Below are 22,989 nucleotides of genomic sequence, written 5' to 3'. Positions count from 1 at the left end.
ACAACAAAACCTCACGTTCATGCACTGTTAGCACAAGGAGGACTGAAAAAGTTTAGTGGTTATATAGTGTGTATGGCTATTCATTTTTTTTTCCCTCCAGTATGAATACACTGGACAAGGCAGCCCTGACACTCATTTGAGACATGAGGCACAGTTCTGCCACTTGTATTCACATTGAACTTAGGAGGAAGAGTTCACAAGACAGAAGGAACAAGTTGCCTATTGCCTGGAAGGGAATGAAAGGACATCATTCTGCCCAGCCAGATGCCAGTTGAGAGAAGAATATGTTGTCTCTACGTAAATGAATTTCTTGAGTAAATATCAAGGAGAAATAGGAAATGTGTAAGTTGGGAGACACATCTGAAATGATGACTGCAGTTGGCTTATGAGCAAGTTTGGACGGGAAATTGGTAGAAACTTCCCATTTTAAGAATAAAGTGCACCATAGATATGAAGTCAGCATTCACCTAAACAGTAATGGCCAACTCAAATCCCCCACAAGAAAGCAGTGGACAAACCAGAACACTAACAAACATGTTGGGGTCTAGAGTCAAATAGATATACCTAACTTTACTATGCCTAAACATCTGAGGGATTGCTTTTAGAGGCTGAGGGCTTGTACCCCATTTCCAATCACTTTCTCTGTGCCCCCTTCCCCAGAGAAGGAAGCTGCTTGGCTTCCCTGCCCTCTGATTCAGCTGCCCGCTGAGGCTGCCCGCCCCTCAGCACCTCTAAGCAGCAGCACCTTCACGTCTCCTCCTGCACCAGCAGCACATCAGCGCCTCTTGTTCCAGCAGCAGGACATCGGCGTCTCCCATTGCACCATGCAGACCTCCACGCCTCGAGTGCCACCAGCAGTACTCAATGCGAGCTGGACGCTCAGGGCACTTATGGCCACCCACCTTTGTGAGGTCAAAGGCTGACAGTGACTCTCTGCTGACCTCACACGGCTCTCGGGCGCCCCGATGGCAGAGGTTACGGCGCTAAGCTGACTGCCAGGAGAAAAGGCTGACATGAAATGGCTGCTCCACAATGCCAGGAGCAAGGTCTGCTGGAATGGGGGTTCGGAGGGGAGCTCGGCCTTGGGCCTGGGAACTGTGCCTGGGAGCCAGGGACGTCCTTGGTGTGCAGCTGGACACCTGGGCCTGAGAAAGCAAGGTTTCTTTAGAGAGAATTGGAAGCATCGTCACCTAGTGGCTGTGTCAGGGGGACGAGAGAAATGCACAGCATCTCTTGGTTCCCTGAAGTGCACGTGTCCTACGCCCTTGGATGTCTCCATGATAGAAAAAGGGACTGATTTTTACCCAAAACAGAGCTCCTTTCTCTCGGGAGCTTCTCATGCTGCGTGTCCTCCTCTCTTTCTTGTATTTGGCTATGACTTTAGGCTTGTTCTTGCTACTCCTTAAGCAGACTGAAGCTTCCCCGGAACATCACATTAACTGCTTTTCACTACCTCTAAGTGCCTTTCCTCCGCTTCTCATCTAATTAATTAGTGCTATCCTCTTCACGCCTGCTACAGAGGTATCTTTCCTACCTGGTACAAGCTAGAAGAGCTTAGCAGCATCCATACGTCTCTTTCCTTTAGTCCTCACAGTAGACTTGCTCGAGGTAATTTGTGTTGAGCAGTAATCAAGAGAAAGTGTCACCAAGCCAAGGCTGCATTTGCTTGTGTCTTATGGAATCCCTGCAGCTGTGTCCCCTCCCAGCTTCCTGTGTGCCCCAAGCATCCTCGCTTGCAGGGCAGTAGAAGATGCAGAAAAGTCCTGGCCTTAGTGGAAGCACTGCCCTGCAAGAGCTAAGACATCCCTCTTAGCAGCTCACTGTAGCCCCGAAATCCCAAAAAACGGCACGTGCCAGCTACTGGGAAGGAAATGAACTCTGTCATTGTGATATACCCGCTCAAGGCCCTGCTCTTTGGCCCAGGTGTCTATGAGGTGGTTTTGGAAATGAATCCTGTTGCGTGACTCCGTTCTTTCTGGGTGCTACTTTTCAGTTTAAAGCGGTTACTCCTTGTCCTGTCACTCCAGGCCCTGATAAAGACTCCCTCCCCAGCTTTCCTACAGGTTGCCTTTAAGTACAGGAAGGCTCTCCCTGGTGTCGCAGTAAGCTCACCTGTTACCCAGGTGTCACAGTTATTTCCTGTGATAGGAATAATGACCAGGGTTAATCTATTGCAGGTGATTTCATACAATTATAGAAAAGCTTTTGTTGGAAAGCACCTTAGAGGTCTCCAGATCACCCGCGTACTTCAAGCAGGGCCATTTTTAAAGCCCTGTCATATTGCTCAGGGGCTTGTACAGTCAAATTTTGAATGGCCCCAGCAAGAGACCCTACACTCTCACTGTGTCCCTTTGCCAGTGCCTAGGCAGAGTGTGCTTCCCCTGCTGGTCCTGGTGAGATGAACTGATACAAGTTTTGAGAAAACAGAAGTTTATGCTACTGCATGAAGTACCCTTTGTAACATTTTTTTTTTTAACCTTTACTGTTTCATATCTGAAATTTGAAATTCATCAGGGAACTCAGCCTGGCACACAGTAAAACTGATGGCAGATACTTCACAATATTATTCGAATTTCACGTAAACAGAACAGACTAGCAACTTACTTAGGAGAAGTAATACGATTTCAGAAATATTCAAAACCAAAGGCATTCCAAACTAAGTTTAAGTTCAGAGGAAATCCAAAGGAAAAACTAATTTTGAAACTAATAATCAGAGAACATAATCTTCTACAAACGATAGATTTTCCTCCTGTATTGGGTAATTTTGATCTGTCTTTAATGATCATCTAGACATGGCTTTGACACTGAGTATTTTGCTTTGCCACTGCATTAAGTCTTCTTCTCATGTGTGGTAAATGTCCTGCTCTCATGGGATGGGCCTAGGAGACATACGCACTGTGTCTCATGATGCTTGGCTATCATCTTAAATCTGTGAGAAGAGGAAAGGTCTCGCTGCTTCCTGAACAGGGAATTGGATGTCTGCAGTTGAGAACCCTCTGTCTAATCTAGAAACGTGAAGGAAGGAGTTTGCTGGATTGCAAGTGACAGTGAAGAAAGCCACAGATGACATATCAAACTGATTAAAATGTTATTTAGCTCAGGGCATGGCTAATGATGTGGAGCTGGAATAGTTTGACGATTGTAATTACACTCACTATCATTGTTATTTGTTTACAGGATGGTAATGCCTAAAGGTCCCGCTGGAGCCTGAAACAAGGTTGTGCTGGGTGCTGCACGTGCATATATCAGTGGCGATTTGAGAGCTAGTGATACAAACAGACAAAACAGAGATTGAAAGGAGAAACAGAGGGATAGAGAGAAGAAGATCTCCCTGCAGGTCATTTAGGGGAACCAGCCATGAGTACAGTGCATCCAGGTCTCCAGTGCTCTGCTGGCCCAGCCAGATGAATGGAAAACATTGCAGCTTTGGAAAAATAGTGTTTCTTCTAATTCTTTGGCCACAGTTTTGATGTTTTAGGACTGCTTTTTTTTTTTTTTTTTTTCCTTCCTTTTTTTCTTTTCCCCATTTGTGCTAGAAAAGGTGAACTTTTCAAATACCTATTCTGAATTAAAATATCGTTTTCATTGTTATGTTTCTGTTTTGTTGGCACTATTCATAATGACTTCTACCCTTCAGTGGCAGCAAAAGCTTATCATACCGTACAATTGGAAAGATCACAGAAAACTTCAGAGCTTTTGAAGAAAGGTGAGGAAAATCCATTCCCTGTTCTAGGCAGAGAGAGTGGCTGATTTCCAGAAAGGTAAATGGGCAGGATAAGGCCACTTCATGTTCACTGATGGCCAGTTGTACGGACTGTGAAGATAATGGACTACCAGCACAAGAGACGGTGCCAATAATCTAATCCAATCCAATCTATTTCAAGTGGTAGAGACCTGATACTCTATGACAATGTGAGGAAGACCTAACTGTCAGGCAAACTTTGAGATGATCATGTTCAGGATCTAAAACTGTTATGACAAGTGTCAACACAGGAAGGGTGAAACAAAGGCATGAATGTCATACAAGTACTGATAAATCTCAGGAAGGCTGGAAACCAAGGCAAATGGATGGAATAAGATGGTGCTTTGTGTTAGCAAGAAGCAGAGGATGGAGAAATTAAATGTTATGGGTCAGCAAAAGAGTGGTTTTGTGCAAATCACTGCTAAAGATAGACAGCCTTGCTAGCCTGCTCTTTGCTCTTAGCTCCAGTCTAATAGTGAATTATCTCTGTACAGTTATCAGACACGTAAACAATAATGGGAATTATGGGAGACTTTAACTTCCCAGCAAAAGATTGAAAGATAATTACCACTTATGTTCATAGAGGTATACTATGTGATGGATTTCTTCCCAAAAGTGAAAAAATATAAGACCATTTTAGACTTGGCTCCTGTATGGGTTTAAATGTAGTAAAATTTGAATAAAGTGTGATCATGAGCTGACTTTTCTCATTTTACATTTCACGACAGACAAAACCAGGTTTAGAATGAAGGTTTTGAGGCTTAGAAATGCAAACTTTGAAATCTAAGGAAATGAATAATTGAGTCTGACTAAGCAGCTCTGGGACTTGAGTGCAGAGAAGGCATAGTTAAAATTCAAAATTCAAAGAGGAAAAAAGCGATGAGAAAAGGCATGTTTCAGAGGTTAAAAACTGCAGAAATAAAGTAAGAATGACCAAAAACCTCCTTCACATAGGAAATTAAACAATAATAGTAAGTGGTACTTAAGCCACAGAAACCAGGGGGAACAAAGAGAACAAATTAGGACAGTTGCACGCTTGAGGCAAAAATAGATCAAAAGTTACTGATGTCTCAAATGCTGCAAATCTTATTTCCTGCATCTAACAGCAACAACAATGTGATATTAAGGGCAGTGACAGGACTCCCATTGAAAAGGAGGGTAGGGCACTAGGCGCAACATCATCTGAGGTGAAATAACAATCTATAGCGATTCAAGTGAAAAATGAAAAGCTGATATCTACCTAGCCTATTAACAGCATTGGCACACAGAACAACAAGTCAAGTAGGAAAAATGCATAACAATTGTGCAAATCAGGGATAGTCCCCAGAATGGGAGAGTAACAAATACACCTCTGTCCAGAAGAGGGTAAAGAGTCATCCAGACAAGTGTGGGCCTGTTAGTTTGACATCAACACCATGCAAAGTTTTGGAGCAAGAACAGCTAAGACCAGGGAAGGAGGGGGTAATGTGTAATTTACAAAATAATTTATCAGAGCTAAATTGTTTCCAGATAATTTAATAGCTTTCCTTTCTAGGACCAGTTCTTCCCTACACAGGGGATGAATTACATCTATTTCACTTTCTGTGAGCTTCTGATACATTATCTACGGATTTGGGCTTTGGGGCTGCAAGTGAATAAAGGGAATTTACAATTGTTCACACTGAAGAGGGACTTACCAGCAAAGGAGTCGTTACCTATGGTAATTCTCAGAGACAGTTCTGAAACTGCAGCTGCTAAGGAGGCAAAGACTCATGGAGAAATGTAGGCTGGAAGGGACCTCTGAAAACCCAACCTCCTATTCAGGGCAGAGCTGACTTCAAAGTTAGATATGTTCGGTATGGACATGGTGGCTGAAGATTAAAAATTACACATGAGCTTTGAGATTTGCAGGGGACATAAGGTTGGGAAGTACTACCAAGCCTGACAGAAGGATATCGCTTGTGATTGAAATGGTTCAGGTGAAGTGACAGGTGATAATACAAAGCAGAGCCATTCTCAGAGATTCTCAAAAAAGGGTGTTTTTTTGTCATGTTTGCTATATGGCAGTCAGGAGTTTAAAGCAAGCAAACAAACAAACAAACAAAAATGACAACAAAACCTCACGTTCATGCACTGTTAGCACAAGGAGGACTGAAAAAGTTTAGTGGTTATATAGTGTGTATGGCTATTCATTTTTTTTTCCCTCCAGTATGAATACACTGGACAAGGCAGCCCTGACACTCATTTGAGACATGAGGCACAGTTCTGCCACTTGTATTCACATTGAACTTAGGAGGAAGAGTTCACAAGACAGAAGGAACAAGTTGCCTATTGCCTGGAAGGGAATGAAAGGACATCATTCTGCCCAGCCAGATGCCAGTTGAGAGAAGAATATGTTGTCTCTACGTAAATGAATTTCTTGAGTAAATATCAAGGAGAAATAGGAAATGTGTAAGTTGGGAGACACATCTGAAATGATGACTGCAGTTGGCTTATGAGCAAGTTTGGACGGGAAATTGGTAGAAACTTCCCATTTTAAGAATAAAGTGCACCATAGATATGAAGTCAGCATTCACCTAAAGAGTAATGGCCAACTCAAATCCCCCACAAGAAAGCAGTGGACAAACCAGAACACTAACAAACATGTTGGGGTCTAGAGTCAAATAGATATACCTAACTTTACTATGCCTAAACATCTGAGGGATTGCTTTTAGAGGCTGAGGGCTTGTACCCCATTTCCAATCACTTTCTCTGTGCCCCCTTCCCCAGAGAAGGAAGCTGCTTGGCTTCCCTGCCCTCTGATTCAGCTGCCCGCTGAGGCTGCCCGCCCCTCAGCACCTCTAAGCAGCAGCACCTTCACGTCTCCTCCTGCACCAGCAGCACATCAGCGCCTCTTGTTCCAGCAGCAGGACATCGGCGTCTCCCATTGCACCATGCAGACCTCCACGCCTCGAGTGCCACCAGCAGTACTCAATGCGAGCTGGACGCTCAGGGCACTTATGGCCACCCACCTTTGTGAGGTCAAAGGCTGACAGTGACTCTCTGCTGACCTCACACGGCTCTCGGGCGCCCCGATGGCAGAGGTTACGGCGCTAAGCTGACTGCCAGGAGAAAAGGCTGACATGAAATGGCTGCTCCACAATGCCAGGAGCAAGGTCTGCTGGAATGGGGGTTCGGAGGGGAGCTCGGCCTTGGGCCTGGGAACTGTGCCTGGGAGCCAGGGACGTCCTTGGTGTGCAGCTGGACACCTGGGCCTGAGAAAGCAAGGTTTCTTTAGAGAGAATTGGAAGCATCGTCACCTAGTGGCTGTGTCAGGGGGACGAGAGAAATGCACAGCATCTCTTGGTTCCCTGAAGTGCACGTGTCCTACGCCCTTGGATGTCTCCATGATAGAAAAAGGGACTGATTTTTACCCAAAACAGAGCTCCTTTCTCTCGGGAGCTTCTCATGCTGCGTGTCCTCCTCTCTTTCTTGTATTTGGCTATGACTTTAGGCTTGTTCTTGCTACTCCTTAAGCAGACTGAAGCTTCCCCGGAACATCACATTAACTGCTTTTCACTACCTCTAAGTGCCTTTCCTCCGCTTCTCATCTAATTAATTAGTGCTATCCTCTTCACGCCTGCTACAGAGGTATCTTTCCTACCTGGTACAAGCTAGAAGAGCTTAGCAGCATCCATACGTCTCTTTCCTTTAGTCCTCACAGTAGACTTGCTCGAGGTAATTTGTGTTGAGCAGTAATCAAGAGAAAGTGTCACCAAGCCAAGGCTGCATTTGCTTGTGTCTTATGGAATCCCTGCAGCTGTGTCCCCTCCCAGCTTCCTGTGTGCCCCAAGCATCCTCGCTTGCAGGGCAGTAGAAGATGCAGAAAAGTCCTGGCCTTAGTGGAAGCACTGCCCTGCAAGAGCTAAGACATCCCTCTTAGCAGCTCACTGTAGCCCCGAAATCCCAAAAAACGGCACGTGCCAGCTACTGGGAAGGAAATGAACTCTGTCATTGTGATATACCCGCTCAAGGCCCTGCTCTTTGGCCCAGGTGTCTATGAGGTGGTTTTGGAAATGAATCCTGTTGCGTGACTCCGTTCTTTCTGGGTGCTACTTTTCAGTTTAAAGCGGTTACTCCTTGTCCTGTCACTCCAGGCCCTGATAAAGACTCCCTCCCCAGCTTTCCTACAGGTTGCCTTTAAGTACAGGAAGGCTCTCCCTGGTGTCGCAGTAAGCTCACCTGTTACCCAGGTGTCACAGTTATTTCCTGTGATAGGAATAATGACCAGGGTTAATCTATTGCAGGTGATTTCATACAATTATAGAAAAGCTTTTGTTGGAAAGCACCTTAGAGGTCTCCAGATACGTCCCCATAAAGCTTGCTTTTCAAGGCCCAGGAGGGTCTGCAGGGCACTGGCCTGGGTTCCCAGCCTGACCCACCTGCTGGGAATCAGGGAGGCTCGGTCGGTGTCTTGTGTTGGGTTTACGAGGACAGGTTCTGGTAGCGGGGGGCTGCAGGGGTGTCCTCTGTGAGGAGAATGCAGCAGCTGCCCCATGTTAGATAAGGGCCGGTTCCAGGAGGCTCCAGAGGGACCCGCTGCTGCCCAGAACTGAGACAAAACGGATGATGTTTGCGCCTGTGTGAGAGCCCATCTAAGAAAGGGAAAGAAACCTGCTGCACAGCAGCGTCTGGGTCAGGGAGGAGTGAGAAACCTCTCTGCAGCCCCCAAGGTGAGTGCAGCAGGAGGCAGGAGGTGCTCCAGGCTCACAGCAGCAGTTCCCCTGCGGCCTGGGGAGAGGCCCCTGGTGGAGCAGGCTGTCCCCCTGCAGCCCACGGGTCCCACACGGAGCAGATCTCCACGCTGCAGCCCGTGGAGGAGCCCCCGGTGGAGCAGGTGGATGTGGCCTGGAGGAGGCCGCGGCCTGTGGAGAGCCCCCGCAGGAGCAGGCCCGGGCTGGACTGGAACAGGCTCTGCTGAGCCTCTTTTGCCCGTGACGATCATTGTGGAGTGATCTCCCTGTCCTTCTCTCAGCCCTTGAGCCCTTTCCATCCTATTTTCTCCCCTTTCCCTTTGAGGAGGGGCAGGGAGAGAGCGGTTGAGGTGGAGCTCAGCTGCCCAGCTGAGGAAAACCACCACGTCTCTCCCTTGCCGCTGCTGCAGCACGGTGGGAGCAGCCAACACCTGCTGTTCTTCGACCCTCAGCAACCCCACAGCATCTTCCTGGAAGGGATCCCTTTCCTTCACGCCTGACAGGCGCCGCCTCCAGAGGCTTGTGCCCCGTTTCCGATCGCTTTCTCAGTGCCCCCTTCCCCAGAGAAGGATCCCAGCTGCTTGGCTTCCCTGCCCTCCGATTCCAGGCTCCCGGAGCTGTTATCCCAGCATCGCAGCAGCCAGGTGACAATGTGCTCGCCTGCATGACAGCTGAAATCTTGTCCCATGTCTCGCAGCTCGCCCAGGGATGGGGATCACCTGCTTACTGCTGCTTTTCTCTCTTTTCTATTTTATAACAGCCTCCTCTTCCCTGGGATGGCCCTACATTGGGGTCGCCTGCCTCGCCTTCCTCTTGCTCCTTCCCCTTCTTCGGAGGACTTTCTTCCCTGCCTAAACGAGATGACTTCTGCATCCATTCCTTCATCTTGTGTGTGTATTGGCGACTGATACGGCAACGGGGTAGTCCCCGGAGCCAGCTGTAGGGCCTGTCACAGGGTTGGAGTGGCTGCAGGGAACATCACAGGGCTTGGAGGGGCTGCAGGTAAAATCACAGGGGTTGCAGGGGCTGCAGGTAAAATCACAGGGGTTGGAGGGGCTGCAGGGTGCGTCGCAGGTTTGCATCAGATCAAGATGCATTTCCCTAGAACCACACATTTCCTCCTGAAGGTGCTGAATAGTATTGAATGGTCTTCAAAATGCATAGAGCAGACCCAGCAAACGTACAGCTGGTGCTCGGAAGTAGTTAACTTTTATTTTGTTGCTGTTAATTTTGTATCATGACAACAGATGCAAATATGTATCTTGAGTTGAGGGCAAAGGTGACCTTGGATCTGAAGCACACAGGCGTTCACTAATGTCCCCCCCATCCTGAGTGAATCCAGAACGACTCGGAAGGAAAAATGAAGTACAAAGCAGTGCGTTGTGATAAAGAGAGTTTAATAGGGTAGAAAAGGAAGAGAACCTAAAAAAATGCCATCCTGTACAACACAGTCAATAAAGTAAATTTAATAAATAAAATTAATAAATATAATAAATAAAATAAATATTAAAATTAATAAAATAATAAATAAAAATGAAACCAATTTTTCGTATTCTAATGAATTCCTATCCCCATCGTGACTTCCCATCCCACTGGTCATTTCCTATCCCAACAACCTCCCGTGTCTGATCCCAAGGCTGAATTCCCAACTCCCATCACCCTCCCATCCACCCAGCCGTCCACCCATTTTCTCCCGTCCGTGCTGGCCATGCCCACATCCATGCACGGACTGAGCATGGGCAGCGGGAGCGGGCTGCATGAAATCCCCTCGGCATCCCAGTGCCAGAACAGCTGCAGGCAGAGGCCTTGCTGAGTGAACACCTACACTAGAGGAATTTAATAAGGAAGGCACTAAATAAGAGAAATGACCCGAAAGAAGAAAGAAGTTTGGGATCTCAGCCATTTGGTGTCCCAACAAGCAGTTCCCACGCCCAACCTTTCCCACCCCAGCTATTGCCAACATCCCAACAGCTTCCCATTGCAACGTTCATTCGTGACGCGCGCATTTCCCATTGCCCCAGTTGCCCATCCCTGACAGTGGCAAACACTGCCTAGCTCCAGCACTGGAGAAGGGAGAGGGCAAGCGAGAGGGGCAAGGGCTGAGGAGCGTGGCTGAAGCTGGAGCAGGCGCCTGCAGAGGTCTCTGTGCCTGCATGCTGAGCGGGCCCGGGTGCTGCGGGGGCCGTCGAGGAGCGCAGGGTCACGGGTAGCCGTAATACTTGGCTATGGCGTGGTCCTTCTGCCGCTGCACGAAGAATTGCACGGGGCCGATCTTCATCTGGTGGGCCGCCCGCTGCCGCTCCTCCTGGGCCAGCTTCTTCAGGCGCTCCCGCTCGGGACGCTGCTGCGGCGTGATGGGCACCGACGCCTCCTGCTCCTCCAGCGGCGTGGGCGCCGCGTCGCCGCCCGCCCAGGGCCCCACGCAGGGCACGTAGTCCACGCGGGGCTGCGCCGGACGCTGCAGCGTGCGCGGCTGCGTGGGCAGAGGCTCCCGCTGCGCTTGGCCCCCCGCGGCTGGCAGGCACGGCGCTCTGGGCGCCTGCTGCAGGGGAGCTCTCCACGCTCGCGCCGTGCTGCCTGGTGGTGCCGGCACCGCCTGGGCCTTGTCGCCAGCTGGGGGCCGGGGGGCAGCGGGCACAGCGCTGGAGCCTGGCACCGTCGGCGGGGCCCTGGGCATGCTGCTGGGGCCGCTGGAGGTGGGCTGCGGCTGCACACAGGGCGGCTGGCGCACTGGCCCCAGCGCCTTCGCCCTGGCCCCCAGCGGCTGCAAAGTCTCGCTGGGGGTCTTTGTCCCCGGGTGCTGGCGCTGCAGCGTCTTGTCCCCGATGGCTTGGGGACGGAGCCTGTCCTGGGCCCGCACGGCACGGGCACGGGCACGGGGCTTAATGGGGGGGGGCTCCAGCAGCAGCAGCGCTCTCCGGGGAGGCGGTGCCGCTGCTCCTTGCCCCCCAGCAGCCCCCGGGCTTCGGGCCCTCTTGCTGGGCGCCCTGGTGCTGTCGCTCGCCGGCTGCTGCCTGCCGCCGCCCGCTTGGCCGCTGCTGCCAGCCACCGCGCTGTGGCCACCCGTCTTCCCCTGGCACAGCGTCTTGGGGCCTTGGCCACCCTGGCCCAGCAGCGTCGTCTTCTCCTTGCCGGGGGTTTTCTCCGTCGCCGGCCTCCTGTGCTGGGAGCTCTGCGCTGTGCTGGGGGTGCTGGTGGGCGCGGGGCGCTTGGCCCCCCACTTGGTGCCGGTGGGCGCAGGGGCAGGCGGGGGGCTCTTGAGGGGACTCAGAGGGGGATTGGGCAGGGGCCTCCTAAGGGCACTAATAAATTCAGGGCCGGGGGGGCTCTTGAGGGGACCCAGAGGGGGATTGGGCAGGGGTCTCCTAAGGGCACTAATAAATTCAGGGTCGGGGGGGCTCTTGAGGGGACTCAGGCGAGGCTTGGGCAGGGGTCTCCTAAGGGAATTAAGGAATTCAGGGTCGGGGGGTCTCTTGAGGGGACGCGAGGGAGGGTTGGGCAGGGGTCTGCTAAGGGCAGTGAGGAATTCAGGGTGGGGGGGCCTTTTGGGGAGAGTGAAGGGAGGGTTGGGCAGGGGTCTCCTGAGGGCACTGAGCTGGGGACTGGCTGCAGGCTTGAGGGGGGAGCTCGCTGCCGGCACAGCAGGGGGCTGCACCGCCCGCCCACCCTGCACCTTCTCGGGGTGCACCCCAGGGGTTGAGGGTACCTCACCCAGCGCTCTGGTGGCTGCCAGTCCCTGTGTGCTCGGCTCCTCGATGTCCTCGCAGAGGTCGGGCAGCTCAGACAGGAAGCGGCTGAGCACAGGACTGCTGGGGACACCGGGGAAGGCGTCCTGGGGCTCCACGGCATCGAGCCAGCTGAGCAGCTCCTCCAAGCCGGAGATGTCCAGGTCGGCCGGGAGCTGGTCCTGCAGGTGCTGCAGCTGCTGGCTGTCCCCTGCCAGGTGGGGAAAGGCCTCGGCGAAGGCATCGGGGCCCAGCTCAAGCAGCTCCAGGGGCTCCTCAGGCACCTCTGCAACTGTCGCCGCTGAGGAAAAAGCAAGCAAATCCCCCAGGATGGGCGATGCCAGCTTTCCCATGGCTCCTGGGTGTGGGGCGCCCAGCGGCCGGCTGTGCCAGCCCCAAACTCACCGTCGGGCGTCACCGTCTGGGTGCTGGCGGTCGTTGGAGCCTGGGCAGGCTCGGGGGGAGTGGGGCCGGGCAGCGGGGGCCCCTGGTCCTCGCTGAGCCCCACGGCGTGGTCGCAGGGCTCCGGCAGCTGCCCCCGGCTGCTGGTCAGGGTGCGGGGCGCGGGGAGCGCCTGCCCCCGCAGCGGAGGCCCCGGGACGAGGAGGGGTGGGGGGCCGGGGTGGGCAGGGGCCTGCAGCAGGCAGGTGCCTGCGGGGTGCAGGAGCTCCCCATGGAGCACGGCCCCGGGCCCCAGCCAGAGGGGATCCTGGGGCAGCACCGTCCCCGTCCCCACGGGCTGTCCCCACTGGTAGACGGGGGCCCAGGGAGGAGCGGTGTGGGGGAGCTGCCCCACAGCAGGGAGCTGCCCCACGGCGGGGAGCTGCCCAAGCTGCAGGTGGTGCCCCTCGGGTGGGAGGTGCCCCCCAGGTGCCAGCTGCACCCCGGCGGGGAGCTGCAGCACCTGCCCCTGGACCCCCGGCACCACGTGCCAGACGGTGGCCTGGGGCAGCGCGTAGGGGAGGGTGGGTACCTGGGGGGGCTGCAAGGGCAGCGCCATCGCTCCGGGGAGGGAGGGCAGCAGCCAGGCAGCCACCGTTGGCGGCACGGCTGGGACGACGAAGGGGGAGTTTTGCGTCTGCGGAAGCCGCGGAAGCCGTCTGGGGAAACCCTCTGTGGGAAAAAGGGCGCTGGGGTGAGATCTGGGGCGCTGGGCTCGCCAGCAGGGCCGCAGCCCCGGGAGGAGCGGGAGCCGGCTGCTGTACCTGCCATGGTGGCTGGAGAGTGGGGCGGTCGGTTGGGGAACGCGGGCAACGGCCGTTCCGTCCCAACGGCTGACCAGCCCCTCGCCGCCATCTTGGTGAGGACTGCAGCTTTTGGACCCAAGCAGGCTTCCCATCGCAAGACTTTTCCATCCCCATCGGGCTTTCCCTCCCACGCATCATTTGCCATGCCCAGGACGGTTTCACACCAACACTTCCCCGTCCCAAGCATTTCCCGTCCCAGTACCAGCTTTGCATCCTAACGGTCATTTCCCATCCTTACAATTTCACATGATAACAGATTCCCATACGAGATATTTCCCATCGACACGAAGCCTTTCTTAATCCAAAGAGATCTCATCCCAAAGAATTCCCATTCCTCTGATTACTTTTCCAAGTACTTCCTTCCCCAGTGAATGTTACCCACCCCATTAAAGACTTCCCATCCCAATACTTCCCCATCCCCGGAGTGATTTCCCATCCCAACGCTTTTGCTTCCCAATGATTTCAAACCCAGGGAAGATTTCCCATCTCTTTGAGTTCCCACCCCAATGGCTTTCCACCCCAAGGAAGTCTTCCCATCCCAGCAATGATTTCTCGGCCCACTCATCATTTCCCATCCCAATCATTTCCCATTTTCACCATCCAACAGACAGCTTAGCCAGCCCACAGCTAGAGAGAGATCACAACAGGGATTTGGACGATTCTGTTAGATGCAAGGTCACGGAGACTTGGTGTGCTACCGATTGCTCTTTATTACAGATCAACACAGATCGCCAGTACCAAGGGCGCTGGGATGAATCTGGTGAATATGCAGATACAAGGCTCTTACATTTCTTACCAGGAAATAAACAGATATGGGCATTTCTCTCTACCCACCTTAGTAAAAAGATAGGAAGGGTAGAGCACTAATTAAGAGTAGCATGCTCAGCCACCGGCACGGAGGCTGCCCGCTCCTCAGCACCTCTAAGCAGCAGCACCTTCACGTCTCCTCCTGCACCAGCAGCACATCAGCGCCTCTTGTTCCAGCAGCAGGACATCGGCGTCTCCCATTGCACCATGCAGACCTCCACGCCTCGAGTGCCACCAGCAGTACTCAATGCGAGCTGGACGCTCAGGGCACTTATGGCCACCCACCTTTGTGAGGTCAAAGGCTGACAGTGACTCTCTGCTGACCTCACACGGCTCTCGGGCGCCCCGATGGCAGAGGTTACGGCGCTAAGCTGACTGCCAGGAGAAAAGGCTGACATGAAATGGCTGCTCCACAATGCCAGGAGCAAGGTCTGCTGGAATGGGGGTTCGGAGGGGAGCTCGGCCTTGGGCCTGGGAACTGTGCCTGGGAGCCAGGGACGTCCTTGGTGTGCAGCTGGACACCTGGGCCTGAGAAAGCAAGGTTTCTTTAGAGAGAATTGGAAGCATCGTCACCTAGTGGCTGTGTCAGGGGGACGAGAGAAATGCACAGCATCTCTTGGTTCCCTGAAGTGCACGTGTCCTACGCCCTTGGATGTCTCCATGATAGAAAAAGGGACTGATTTTTACCCAAAACAGAGCTCCTTTCTCTCGGGAGCTTCTCATGCTGCGTGTCCTCCTCTCTTTCTTGTATTTGGCTATGACTTTAGGCTTGTTCTTGCTACTCCTTAAGCAGACTGAAGCTTCCCCGGAACATCACATTAACTGCTTTTCACTACCTCTAAGTGCCTTTCCTCCGCTTCTCATCTAATTAATTAGTGCTATCCTCTTCACGCCTGCTACAGAGGTATCTTTCCTACCTGGTACAAGCTAGAAGAGCTTAGCAGCATCCATACGTCTCTTTCCTTTAGTCCTCACAGTAGACTTGCTCGAGGTAATTTGTGTTGAGCAGTAATCAAGAGAAAGTGTCACCAAGCCAAGGCTGCATTTGCTTGTGTCTTATGGAATCCCTGCAGCTGTGTCCCCTCCCAGCTTCCTGTGTGCCCCAAGCATCCTCGCTTGCAGGGCAGTAGAAGATGCAGAAAAGTCCTGGCCTTAGTGGAAGCACTGCCCTGCAAGAGCTAAGACATCCCTCTTAGCAGCTCACTGTAGCCCCGAAATCCCAAAAAACGGCACGTGCCAGCTACTGGGAAGGAAATGAACTCTGTCATTGTGATATACCCGCTCAAGGCCCTGCTCTTTGGCCCAGGTGTCTATGAGACGGTTTTGGAAATGAATCCTGTTGTGTGACTCCGTTCTTTCTGGGTGCTACGTCCCCATAAAGCTTGCTTTTCAAGGCCCAGGAGGGTCTGCCGGGCACTGGCCTGGGTTCCCAGCCTGACCCACCTGCTGGGAATCAGGGAGGCTCGGTCGGTGTCTTGTGTTGGGTTTACGAGGACAGGTTCTGGTAGCGGGGGGCTGCAGGGGTGTCCTCTGTGAGGAGAATGCAGCAGCTGCCCCATGTTAGATAAGGGCCGGTTCCAGGAGGCTCCAGAGGGACCCGCTGCTGCCCAGAACTGAGACAAAACGGATGATGTTTGCGCCTGTGTGAGAGCCCATCTAAGAAAGGGAAAGAAACCTGCTGCACAGCAGCGTCTGGGTCAGGGAGGAGTGAGAAACCTCTCTGCAGCCCCCAAGGTGAGTGCAGCAGGAGGCAGGAGGTGCTCCAGGCTCACAGCAGCAGTTCCCCTGCGGCCTGGGGAGAGGCCCCTGGTGGAGCAGGCTGTCCCCCTGCAGCCCACGGGTCCCACACGGAGCAGATCTCCACGCTGCAGCCCGTGGAGGAGCCCCCGGTGGAGCAGGTGGATGTGGCCTGGAGGAGGCCGCGGCCTGTGGAGAGCCCCCGCAGGAGCAGGCCCGGGCTGGACTGGAACAGGCTCTGCTGAGCCTCTTTTGCCCGTGACGATCATTGTGGAGAGATCTCCCTGTCCTTCTCTCAGCCCTTGAGCCCTTTCCATCCTATTTTCTCCCCTTTCCCTTTGAGGAGGGGCAGGGAGAGAGCGGTTGAGGTGGAGCTCAGCTGCCCAGCTGAGGAAAACCACCACGTCTCTCCCTTGCCGCTGCTGCAGCACGGTGGGTGCAGGCAACACCTGCTGTTCTTCGACCCTCAGCAACCCCACAGCATCTTCCTGGAAGGGATCCCTTTCCTTCACGCCTGACAGGCGCCGCCTCCAGAGGCTTGTGCCCCGTTTCCGATCGCTTTCTCAGTGCCCCCTTCCCCAGAGAAGGATCCCAGCTGCTTGGCTTCCCTGCCCTCCGATTCCAGGCTCCCGGAGCTGTTATCCCAGCATCGCAGCAGCCAGGTGACAATGTGCTCGCCTGCATGACAGCTGAAATCTTGTCCCATGTCTCGCAGCTCGCCCAGGGATGGGGATCACCTGCTTACTGCTGCTTTTCTCTCTTTTCTATTTTATAACAGCCTCCTCTTCCCTGGGATGGCCCTACATTGGGGTCGCCTGCCTCGCCTTCCTCTTGCTCCTTCCCCTTCTTCGGAGGACTTTCTTCCCTGCCTAAACGAGATGACTTCTGCATCCATTCCTTCATCTTGTGTGTGTATTGGCGACTGATACGGCAACGGGGTAGTCCCCGGAGCCAGCTGTAGGGCCTGTCACAGGGTTGGAGTGGCTGCAGGGAACATCACAGGGCTTGGAGGGGCTGCAGGTAACCTCACAGCGGTTGCAGGGGCTGCAGGTAAAATCACAGGGGTTGCAGGGGCTGCAGGTAAAATCACAGGGGTTGGAGGGGCTGCAGGGTGCGTCGCAGGTTTGCATCAGATCAAGATGCATTTCCCTAGAACCACACATTTCCTCCTGAAGGTGCTGAATAGTATTGAATGGTCTTCAAAATGCATAGAGCAGACCCAGCAAACGTACAGCTGGTGCTCGGAAGTAGTTAACTTTTATTTTGTTGCTGTTAATTTTGTATCATGACAACAGATGCAAATATGTATCTTGAGTTGAGGGCAAAGGTGACCTTGGATCTGAAGCACACAGGCGTTCACTAATGTCCCCCCCATCCTGAGTGAATCCAGAACGACTCGGAAGGAAAAATGAAGTACAAAGCAGTGCGTTGTGATAAAGAGAGTTTAATAGGGTAGAAAAGGAAGAGAACCTAAAAAAATGCCATCCTGTACAACACAGTCAATAAAGTAAATTTAATAAATAAAATTAATAAATATAATAAATAAAATAAATATTAAAATTAATAAAATAATAAATAAAAATGAAACCAATTTTTCGTATTCTAATGAATTCCTATCCCCATCGTGACTTCCCATCCCACTGGTCATTTCCTATCCCAACAACCTCCCGTGTCTGATCCCAAGGCTGAATTCCCAACTCCCATCACCCTCCCATCCACCCAGCCGTCCACCCATTTTCTCCCGTCCGTGCTGGCCATGCCCACATCCATGCACGGACTGAGCATGGGCAGCGGGAGCGGGCTGCATGAAATCCCCTCGGCATCCCAGTGCCAGAACAGCTGCAGGCAGAGGCCTTGCTGAGTGAACACCTACACTAGAGGAATTTAATAAGGAAGGCACTAAATAAGAGAAATGACCCGAAAGAAGAAAGAAGTTTGGGATCTCAGCCATTTGGTGTCCCAACAAGCAGTTCCCACGCCCAACCTTTCCCACCCCAGCTATTGCCAACATCCCAACAGCTTCCCATTGCAACGTTCATTCGTGACGCGCGCATTTCCCATTGCCCCAGTTGCCCATCCCTGACAGTGGCAAACACTGCCTAGCTCCAGCACTGGAGAAGGGAGAGGGCAAGCGAGAGGGGCAAGGGCTGAGGAGCGTGGCTGAAGCTGGAGCAGGCGCCTGCAGAGGTCTCTGTGCCTGCATGCTGAGCGGGCCCGGGTGCTGCGGGGGCCGTCGAGGAGCGCAGGGTCACGGGTAGCCGTAATACTTGGCTATGGCGTGGTCCTTCTGCCGCTGCACGAAGAATTGCACGGGGCCGATCTTCATCTGGTGGGCCGCCCGCTGCCGCTCCTCCTGGGCCAGCTTCTTCAGGCGCTCCCGCTCGGGACGCTGCTGCGGCGTGATGGGCACCGACGCCTCCTGCTCCTCCAGCGGCGTGGGCGCCGCGTCGCCGCCCGCCCAGGGCCCCACGCAGGGCACGTAGTCCACGCGGGGCTGCGCCGGACGCTGCAGCGTGCGCGGCTGCGTGGGCAGAGGCTCCCGCTGCGCTTGGCCCCCCGCGGCTGGCAGGCACGGCGCTCTGGGCGCCTGCTGCAGGGGAGCTCTCCACGCTCGCGCCGTGCTGCCTGGTGGTGCCGGCACCGCCTGGGCCTTGTCGCCAGCTGGGGGCCGGGGGGCAGCGGGCACAGCGCTGGAGCCTGGCACCGTCGGCGGGGCCCTGGGCATGCTGCTGGGGCCGCTGGAGGTGGGCTGCGGCTGCACACAGGGCGGCTGGCGCACTGGCCCCAGCGCCTTCGCCCTGGCCCCCAGCGGCTGCAAAGTCTCGCTGGGGGTCTTTGTCCCCGGGTGCTGGCGCTGCAGCGTCTTGTCCCCGATGGCTTGGGGACGGAGCCTGTCCTGGGCCCGCACGGCACGGGCACGGGCACGGGGCTTAATGGGGGGGGGCTCCAGCAGCAGCAGCGCTCTCCGGGGAGGCGGTGCCGCTGCTCCTTGCCCCCCAGCAGCCCCCGGGCTTCGGGCCCTCTTGCTGGGCGCCCTGGTGCTGTCGCTCGCCGGCTGCTGCCTGCCGCCGCCCGCTTGGCCGCTGCTGCCAGCCACCGCGCTGTGGCCACCCGTCTTCCCCTGGCACAGCGTCTTGGGGCCTTGGCCACCCTGGCCCAGCAGCGTCGTCTTCTCCTTGCCGGGGGTTTTCTCCGTCGCCGGCCTCCTGTGCTGGGAGCTCTGCGCTGTGCTGGGGGTGCTGGTGGGCGCGGGGCGCTTGGCCCCCCACTTGGTGCCGGTGGGCGCAGGGGCAGGCGGGGGGCTCTTGAGGGGACTCAGAGGGGGATTGGGCAGGGGCCTCCTAAGGGCACTAATAAATTCAGGGCCGGGGGGGCTCTTGAGGGGACCCAGAGGGGGATTGGGCAGGGGTCTCCTAAGGGCACTAATAAATTCAGGGTCGGGGGGGCTCTTGAGGGGACTCAGGCGAGGCTTGGGCAGGGGTCTCCTAAGGGAATTAAGGAATTCAGGGTCGGGGGGTCTCTTGAGGGGACGCGAGGGAGGGTTGGGCAGGGGTCTGCTAAGGGCAGTGAGGAATTCAGGGTGGGGGGGCCTTTTGGGGAGAGTGAAGGGAGGGTTGGGCAGGGGTCTCCTGAGGGCACTGAGCTGGGGACTGGCTGCAGGCTTGAGGGGGGAGCTCGCTGCCGGCACAGCAGGGGGCTGCACCGCCCGCCCACCCTGCACCTTCTCGGGGTGCACCCCAGGGGTTGAGGGTACCTCACCCAGCGCTCTGGTGGCTGCCAGTCCCTGTGTGCTCGGCTCCTCGATGTCCTCGCAGAGGTCGGGCAGCTCAGACAGGAAGCGGCTGAGCACAGGACTGCTGGGGACACCGGGGAAGGCGTCCTGGGGCTCCACGGCATCGAGCCAGCTGAGCAGCTCCTCCAAGCCGGAGATGTCCAGGTCGGCCGGGAGCTGGTCCTGCAGGTGCTGCAGCTGCTGGCTGTCCCCTGCCAGGTGGGGAAAGGCCTCGGCGAAGGCATCGGGGCCCAGCTCAAGCAGCTCCAGGGGCTCCTCAGGCACCTCTGCAACTGTCGCCGCTGAGGAAAAAGCAAGCAAATCCCCCAGGATGGGCGATGCCAGCTTTCCCATGGCTCCTGGGTGTGGGGCGCCCAGCGGCCGGCTGTGCCAGCCCCAAACTCACCGTCGGGCGTCACCGTCTGGGTGCTGGCGGTCGTTGGAGCCTGGGCAGGCTCGGGGGGAGTGGGGCCGGGCAGCGGGGGCCCCTGGTCCTCGCTGAGCCCCACGGCGTGGTCGCAGGGCTCCGGCAGCTGCCCCCGGCTGCTGGTCAGGGTGCGGGGCGCGGGGAGCGCCTGCCCCCGCAGCGGAGGCCCCGGGACGAGGAGGGGTGGGGGGCCGGGGTGGGCAGGGGCCTGCAGCAGGCAGGTGCCTGCGGGGTGCAGGAGCTCCCCATGGAGCACGGCCCCGGGCCCCAGCCAGAGGGGATCCTGGGGCAGCACCGTCCCCGTCCCCACGGGCTGTCCCCACTGGTAGACGGGGGCCCAGGGAGGAGCGGTGTGGGGGAGCTGCCCCACAGCAGGGAGCTGCCCCACGGCGGGGAGCTGCCCAAGCTGCAGGTGGTGCCCCTCGGGTGGGAGGTGCCCCCCAGGTGCCAGCTGCACCCCGGCGGGGAGCTGCAGCACCTGCCCCTGGACCCCCGGCACCACGTGCCAGACGGTGGCCTGGGGCAGCGCGTAGGGGAGGGTGGGTACCTGGGGGGGCTGCAAGGGCAGCGCCATCGCTCCGGGGAGGGAGGGCAGCAGCCAGGCAGCCACCGTTGGCGGCACGGCTGGGACGACGAAGGGGGAGTTTTGCGTCTGCGGAAGCCGCGGAAGCCGTCTGGGGAAACCCTCTGTGGGAAAAAGGGCGCTGGGGTGAGATCTGGGGCGCTGGGCTCGCCAGCAGGGCCGCAGCCCCGGGAGGAGCGGGAGCCGGCTGCTGTACCTGCCATGGTGGCTGGAGAGTGGGGCGGTCGGTTGGGGAACGCGGGCAACGGCCGTTCCGTCCCAACGGCTGACCAGCCCCTCGCCGCCATCTTGGTGAGGACTGCAGCTTTTGGACCCAAGCAGGCTTCCCATCGCAAGACTTTTCCATCCCCATCGGGCTTTCCCTCCCACGCATCATTTGCCATGCCCAGGACGGTTTCACACCAACACTTCCCCGTCCCAAGCATTTCCCGTCCCAGTACCAGCTTTGCATCCTAACGGTCATTTCCCATCCTTACAATTTCACATGATAACAGATTCCCATACGAGATATTTCCCATCGACACGAAGCCTTTCTTAATCCAAAGAGATCTCATCCCAAAGAATTCCCATTCCTCTGATTACTTTTCCAAGTACTTCCTTCCCCAGTGAATGTTACCCACCCCATTAAAGACTTCCCATCCCAATACTTCCCCATCCCCGGAGTGATTTCCCATCCCAACGCTTTTGCTTCCCAATGATTTCAAACCCAGGGAAGATTTCCCATCTCTTTGAGTTCCCACCCCAATGGCTTTCCACCCCAAGGAAGTCTTCCCATCCCAGCAATGATTTCTCGGCCCACTCATCATTTCCCATCCCAATCATTTCCCATTTTCACCATCCAACAGACAGCTTAGCCAGCCCACAGCTAGAGAGAGATCACAACAGGGATTTGGACGATTCTGTTAGATGCAAGGTCACGGAGACTTGGTGTGCTACCGATTGCTCTTTATTACAGATCAACACAGATCGCCAGTACCAAGGGCGCTGGGATGAATCTGGTGAATATGCAGATACAAGGCTCTTACATTTCTTACCAGGAAATAAACAGATATGGGCATTTCTCTCTACCCACCTTAGTAAAAAGATAGGAAGGGTAGAGCACTAATTAAGAGTAGCATGCTCAGCCACCGGCACGGAGGCTGCCCGCTCCTCAGCACCTCTAAGCAGCAGCACCTTCACGTCTCCTCCTGCACCAGCAGCACATCAGCGCCTCTTGTTCCAGCAGCAGGACATCGGCGTCTCCCATTGCACCATGCAGACCTCCACGCCTCGAGTGCCACCAGCAGTACTCAATGCGAGCTGGACGCTCAGGGCACTTATGGCCACCCACCTTTGTGAGGTCAAAGGCTGACAGTGACTCTCTGCTGACCTCACACGGCTCTCGGGCGCCCCGATGGCAGAGGTTACGGCGCTAAGCTGACTGCCAGGAGAAAAGGCTGACATGAAATGGCTGCTCCACAATGCCAGGAGCAAGGTCTGCTGGAATGGGGGTTCGGAGGGGAGCTCGGCCTTGGGCCTGGGAACTGTGCCTGGGAGCCAGGGACGTCCTTGGTGTGCAGCTGGACACCTGGGCCTGAGAAAGCAAGGTTTCTTTAGAGAGAATTGGAAGCATCGTCACCTAGTGGCTGTGTCAGGGGGACGAGAGAAATGCACAGCATCTCTTGGTTCCCTGAAGTGCACGTGTCCTACGCCCTTGGATGTCTCCATGATAGAAAAAGGGACTGATTTTTACCCAAAACAGAGCTCCTTTCTCTCGGGAGCTTCTCATGCTGCGTGTCCTCCTCTCTTTCTTGTATTTGGCTATGACTTTAGGCTTGTTCTTGCTACTCCTTAAGCAGACTGAAGCTTCCCCGGAACATCACATTAACTGCTTTTCACTACCTCTAAGTGCCTTTCCTCCGCTTCTCATCTAATTAATTAGTGCTATCCTCTTCACGCCTGCTACAGAGGTATCTTTCCTACCTGGTACAAGCTAGAAGAGCTTAGCAGCATCCATACGTCTCTTTCCTTTAGTCCTCACAGTAGACTTGCTCGAGGTAATTTGTGTTGAGCAGTAATCAAGAGAAAGTGTCACCAAGCCAAGGCTGCATTTGCTTGTGTCTTATGGAATCCCTGCAGCTGTGTCCCCTCCCAGCTTCCTGTGTGCCCCAAGCATCCTCGCTTGCAGGGCAGTAGAAGATGCAGAAAAGTCCTGGCCTTAGTGGAAGCACTGCCCTGCAAGAGCTAAGACATCCCTC

At 55.1% G+C, this 22,989-nt stretch overlaps 2 protein-coding genes across 2 annotated transcripts; both read right to left on the bottom strand.

Annotated features, from left to right (window-relative positions):
- Positions 1-633: 633 nt before the first annotated feature.
- LOC136786888 (proline-rich protein 36-like) lies at positions 634-14,693 on the bottom strand. The gene is made up of 4 exons (XM_066982327.1): positions 13,385-14,693; positions 12,585-13,292; positions 11,087-12,480; positions 634-651 (listed from the first exon to the last, which is right to left on the bottom strand). The coding sequence occupies exons 1-4, from the start codon at positions 13,611-13,613 to the stop codon at positions 634-636; spliced, it is 2,349 nt and encodes a 782-aa protein (XP_066838428.1). The 5' UTR covers positions 13,614-14,693.
- Positions 14,694-16,345: 1,652 nt separating this feature from the next.
- LOC136786887 (proline-rich protein 36-like) lies at positions 16,346-22,262 on the bottom strand. The gene is made up of 4 exons (XM_066982326.1): positions 20,949-22,262; positions 20,149-20,856; positions 18,651-20,044; positions 16,346-16,357 (listed from the first exon to the last, which is right to left on the bottom strand). Exons 1-4 carry the CDS (start codon positions 21,175-21,177, stop codon positions 16,346-16,348), a joined length of 2,343 nt encoding a protein of 780 aa, XP_066838427.1. The 5' UTR covers positions 21,178-22,262.
- Between the last annotated feature and the right edge of the window lie 727 nt (positions 22,263-22,989).

The sequence above is a fragment of the Anser cygnoides genome, chromosome 23 (assembly GCF_040182565.1).
Source record: "Anser cygnoides isolate HZ-2024a breed goose chromosome 23, Taihu_goose_T2T_genome, whole genome shotgun sequence".
In the NCBI taxonomy this organism is placed as follows: domain Eukaryota; kingdom Metazoa; phylum Chordata; class Aves; order Anseriformes; family Anatidae; genus Anser; species Anser cygnoides.
This window is presented reverse-complemented; position numbering and strand designations above follow the sequence as displayed.

Excerpts from the sequence above, each read along its gene's own strand:
- LOC136786888 (XM_066982327.1), bottom strand. The coding sequence starts at position 13,613 with ATGCTTGGGACGGGGAAGTGTTGGTGTGAAACCGTCCTGGGCATGGCA. Across the intron at positions 13,293-13,384 it reads CTCTCCAGCCACCATGGCAG|AGGGTTTCCCCAGACGGCTT; the intron begins GTACAGCAGCCG and ends TTTTTCCCACAG. Across the intron at positions 12,481-12,584 it reads CCAGACGGTGACGCCCGACG|CGGCGACAGTTGCAGAGGTG; the intron begins GTGAGTTTGGGG and ends CTTTTTCCTCAG.
- LOC136786887 (XM_066982326.1), bottom strand. The coding sequence starts at position 21,177 with ATGCTTGGGACGGGGAAGTGTTGGTGTGAAACCGTCCTGGGCATGGCA. Across the intron at positions 20,857-20,948 it reads CTCTCCAGCCACCATGGCAG|AGGGTTTCCCCAGACGGCTT; the intron begins GTACAGCAGCCG and ends TTTTTCCCACAG. Across the intron at positions 20,045-20,148 it reads CCAGACGGTGACGCCCGACG|CGGCGACAGTTGCAGAGGTG; the intron begins GTGAGTTTGGGG and ends CTTTTTCCTCAG.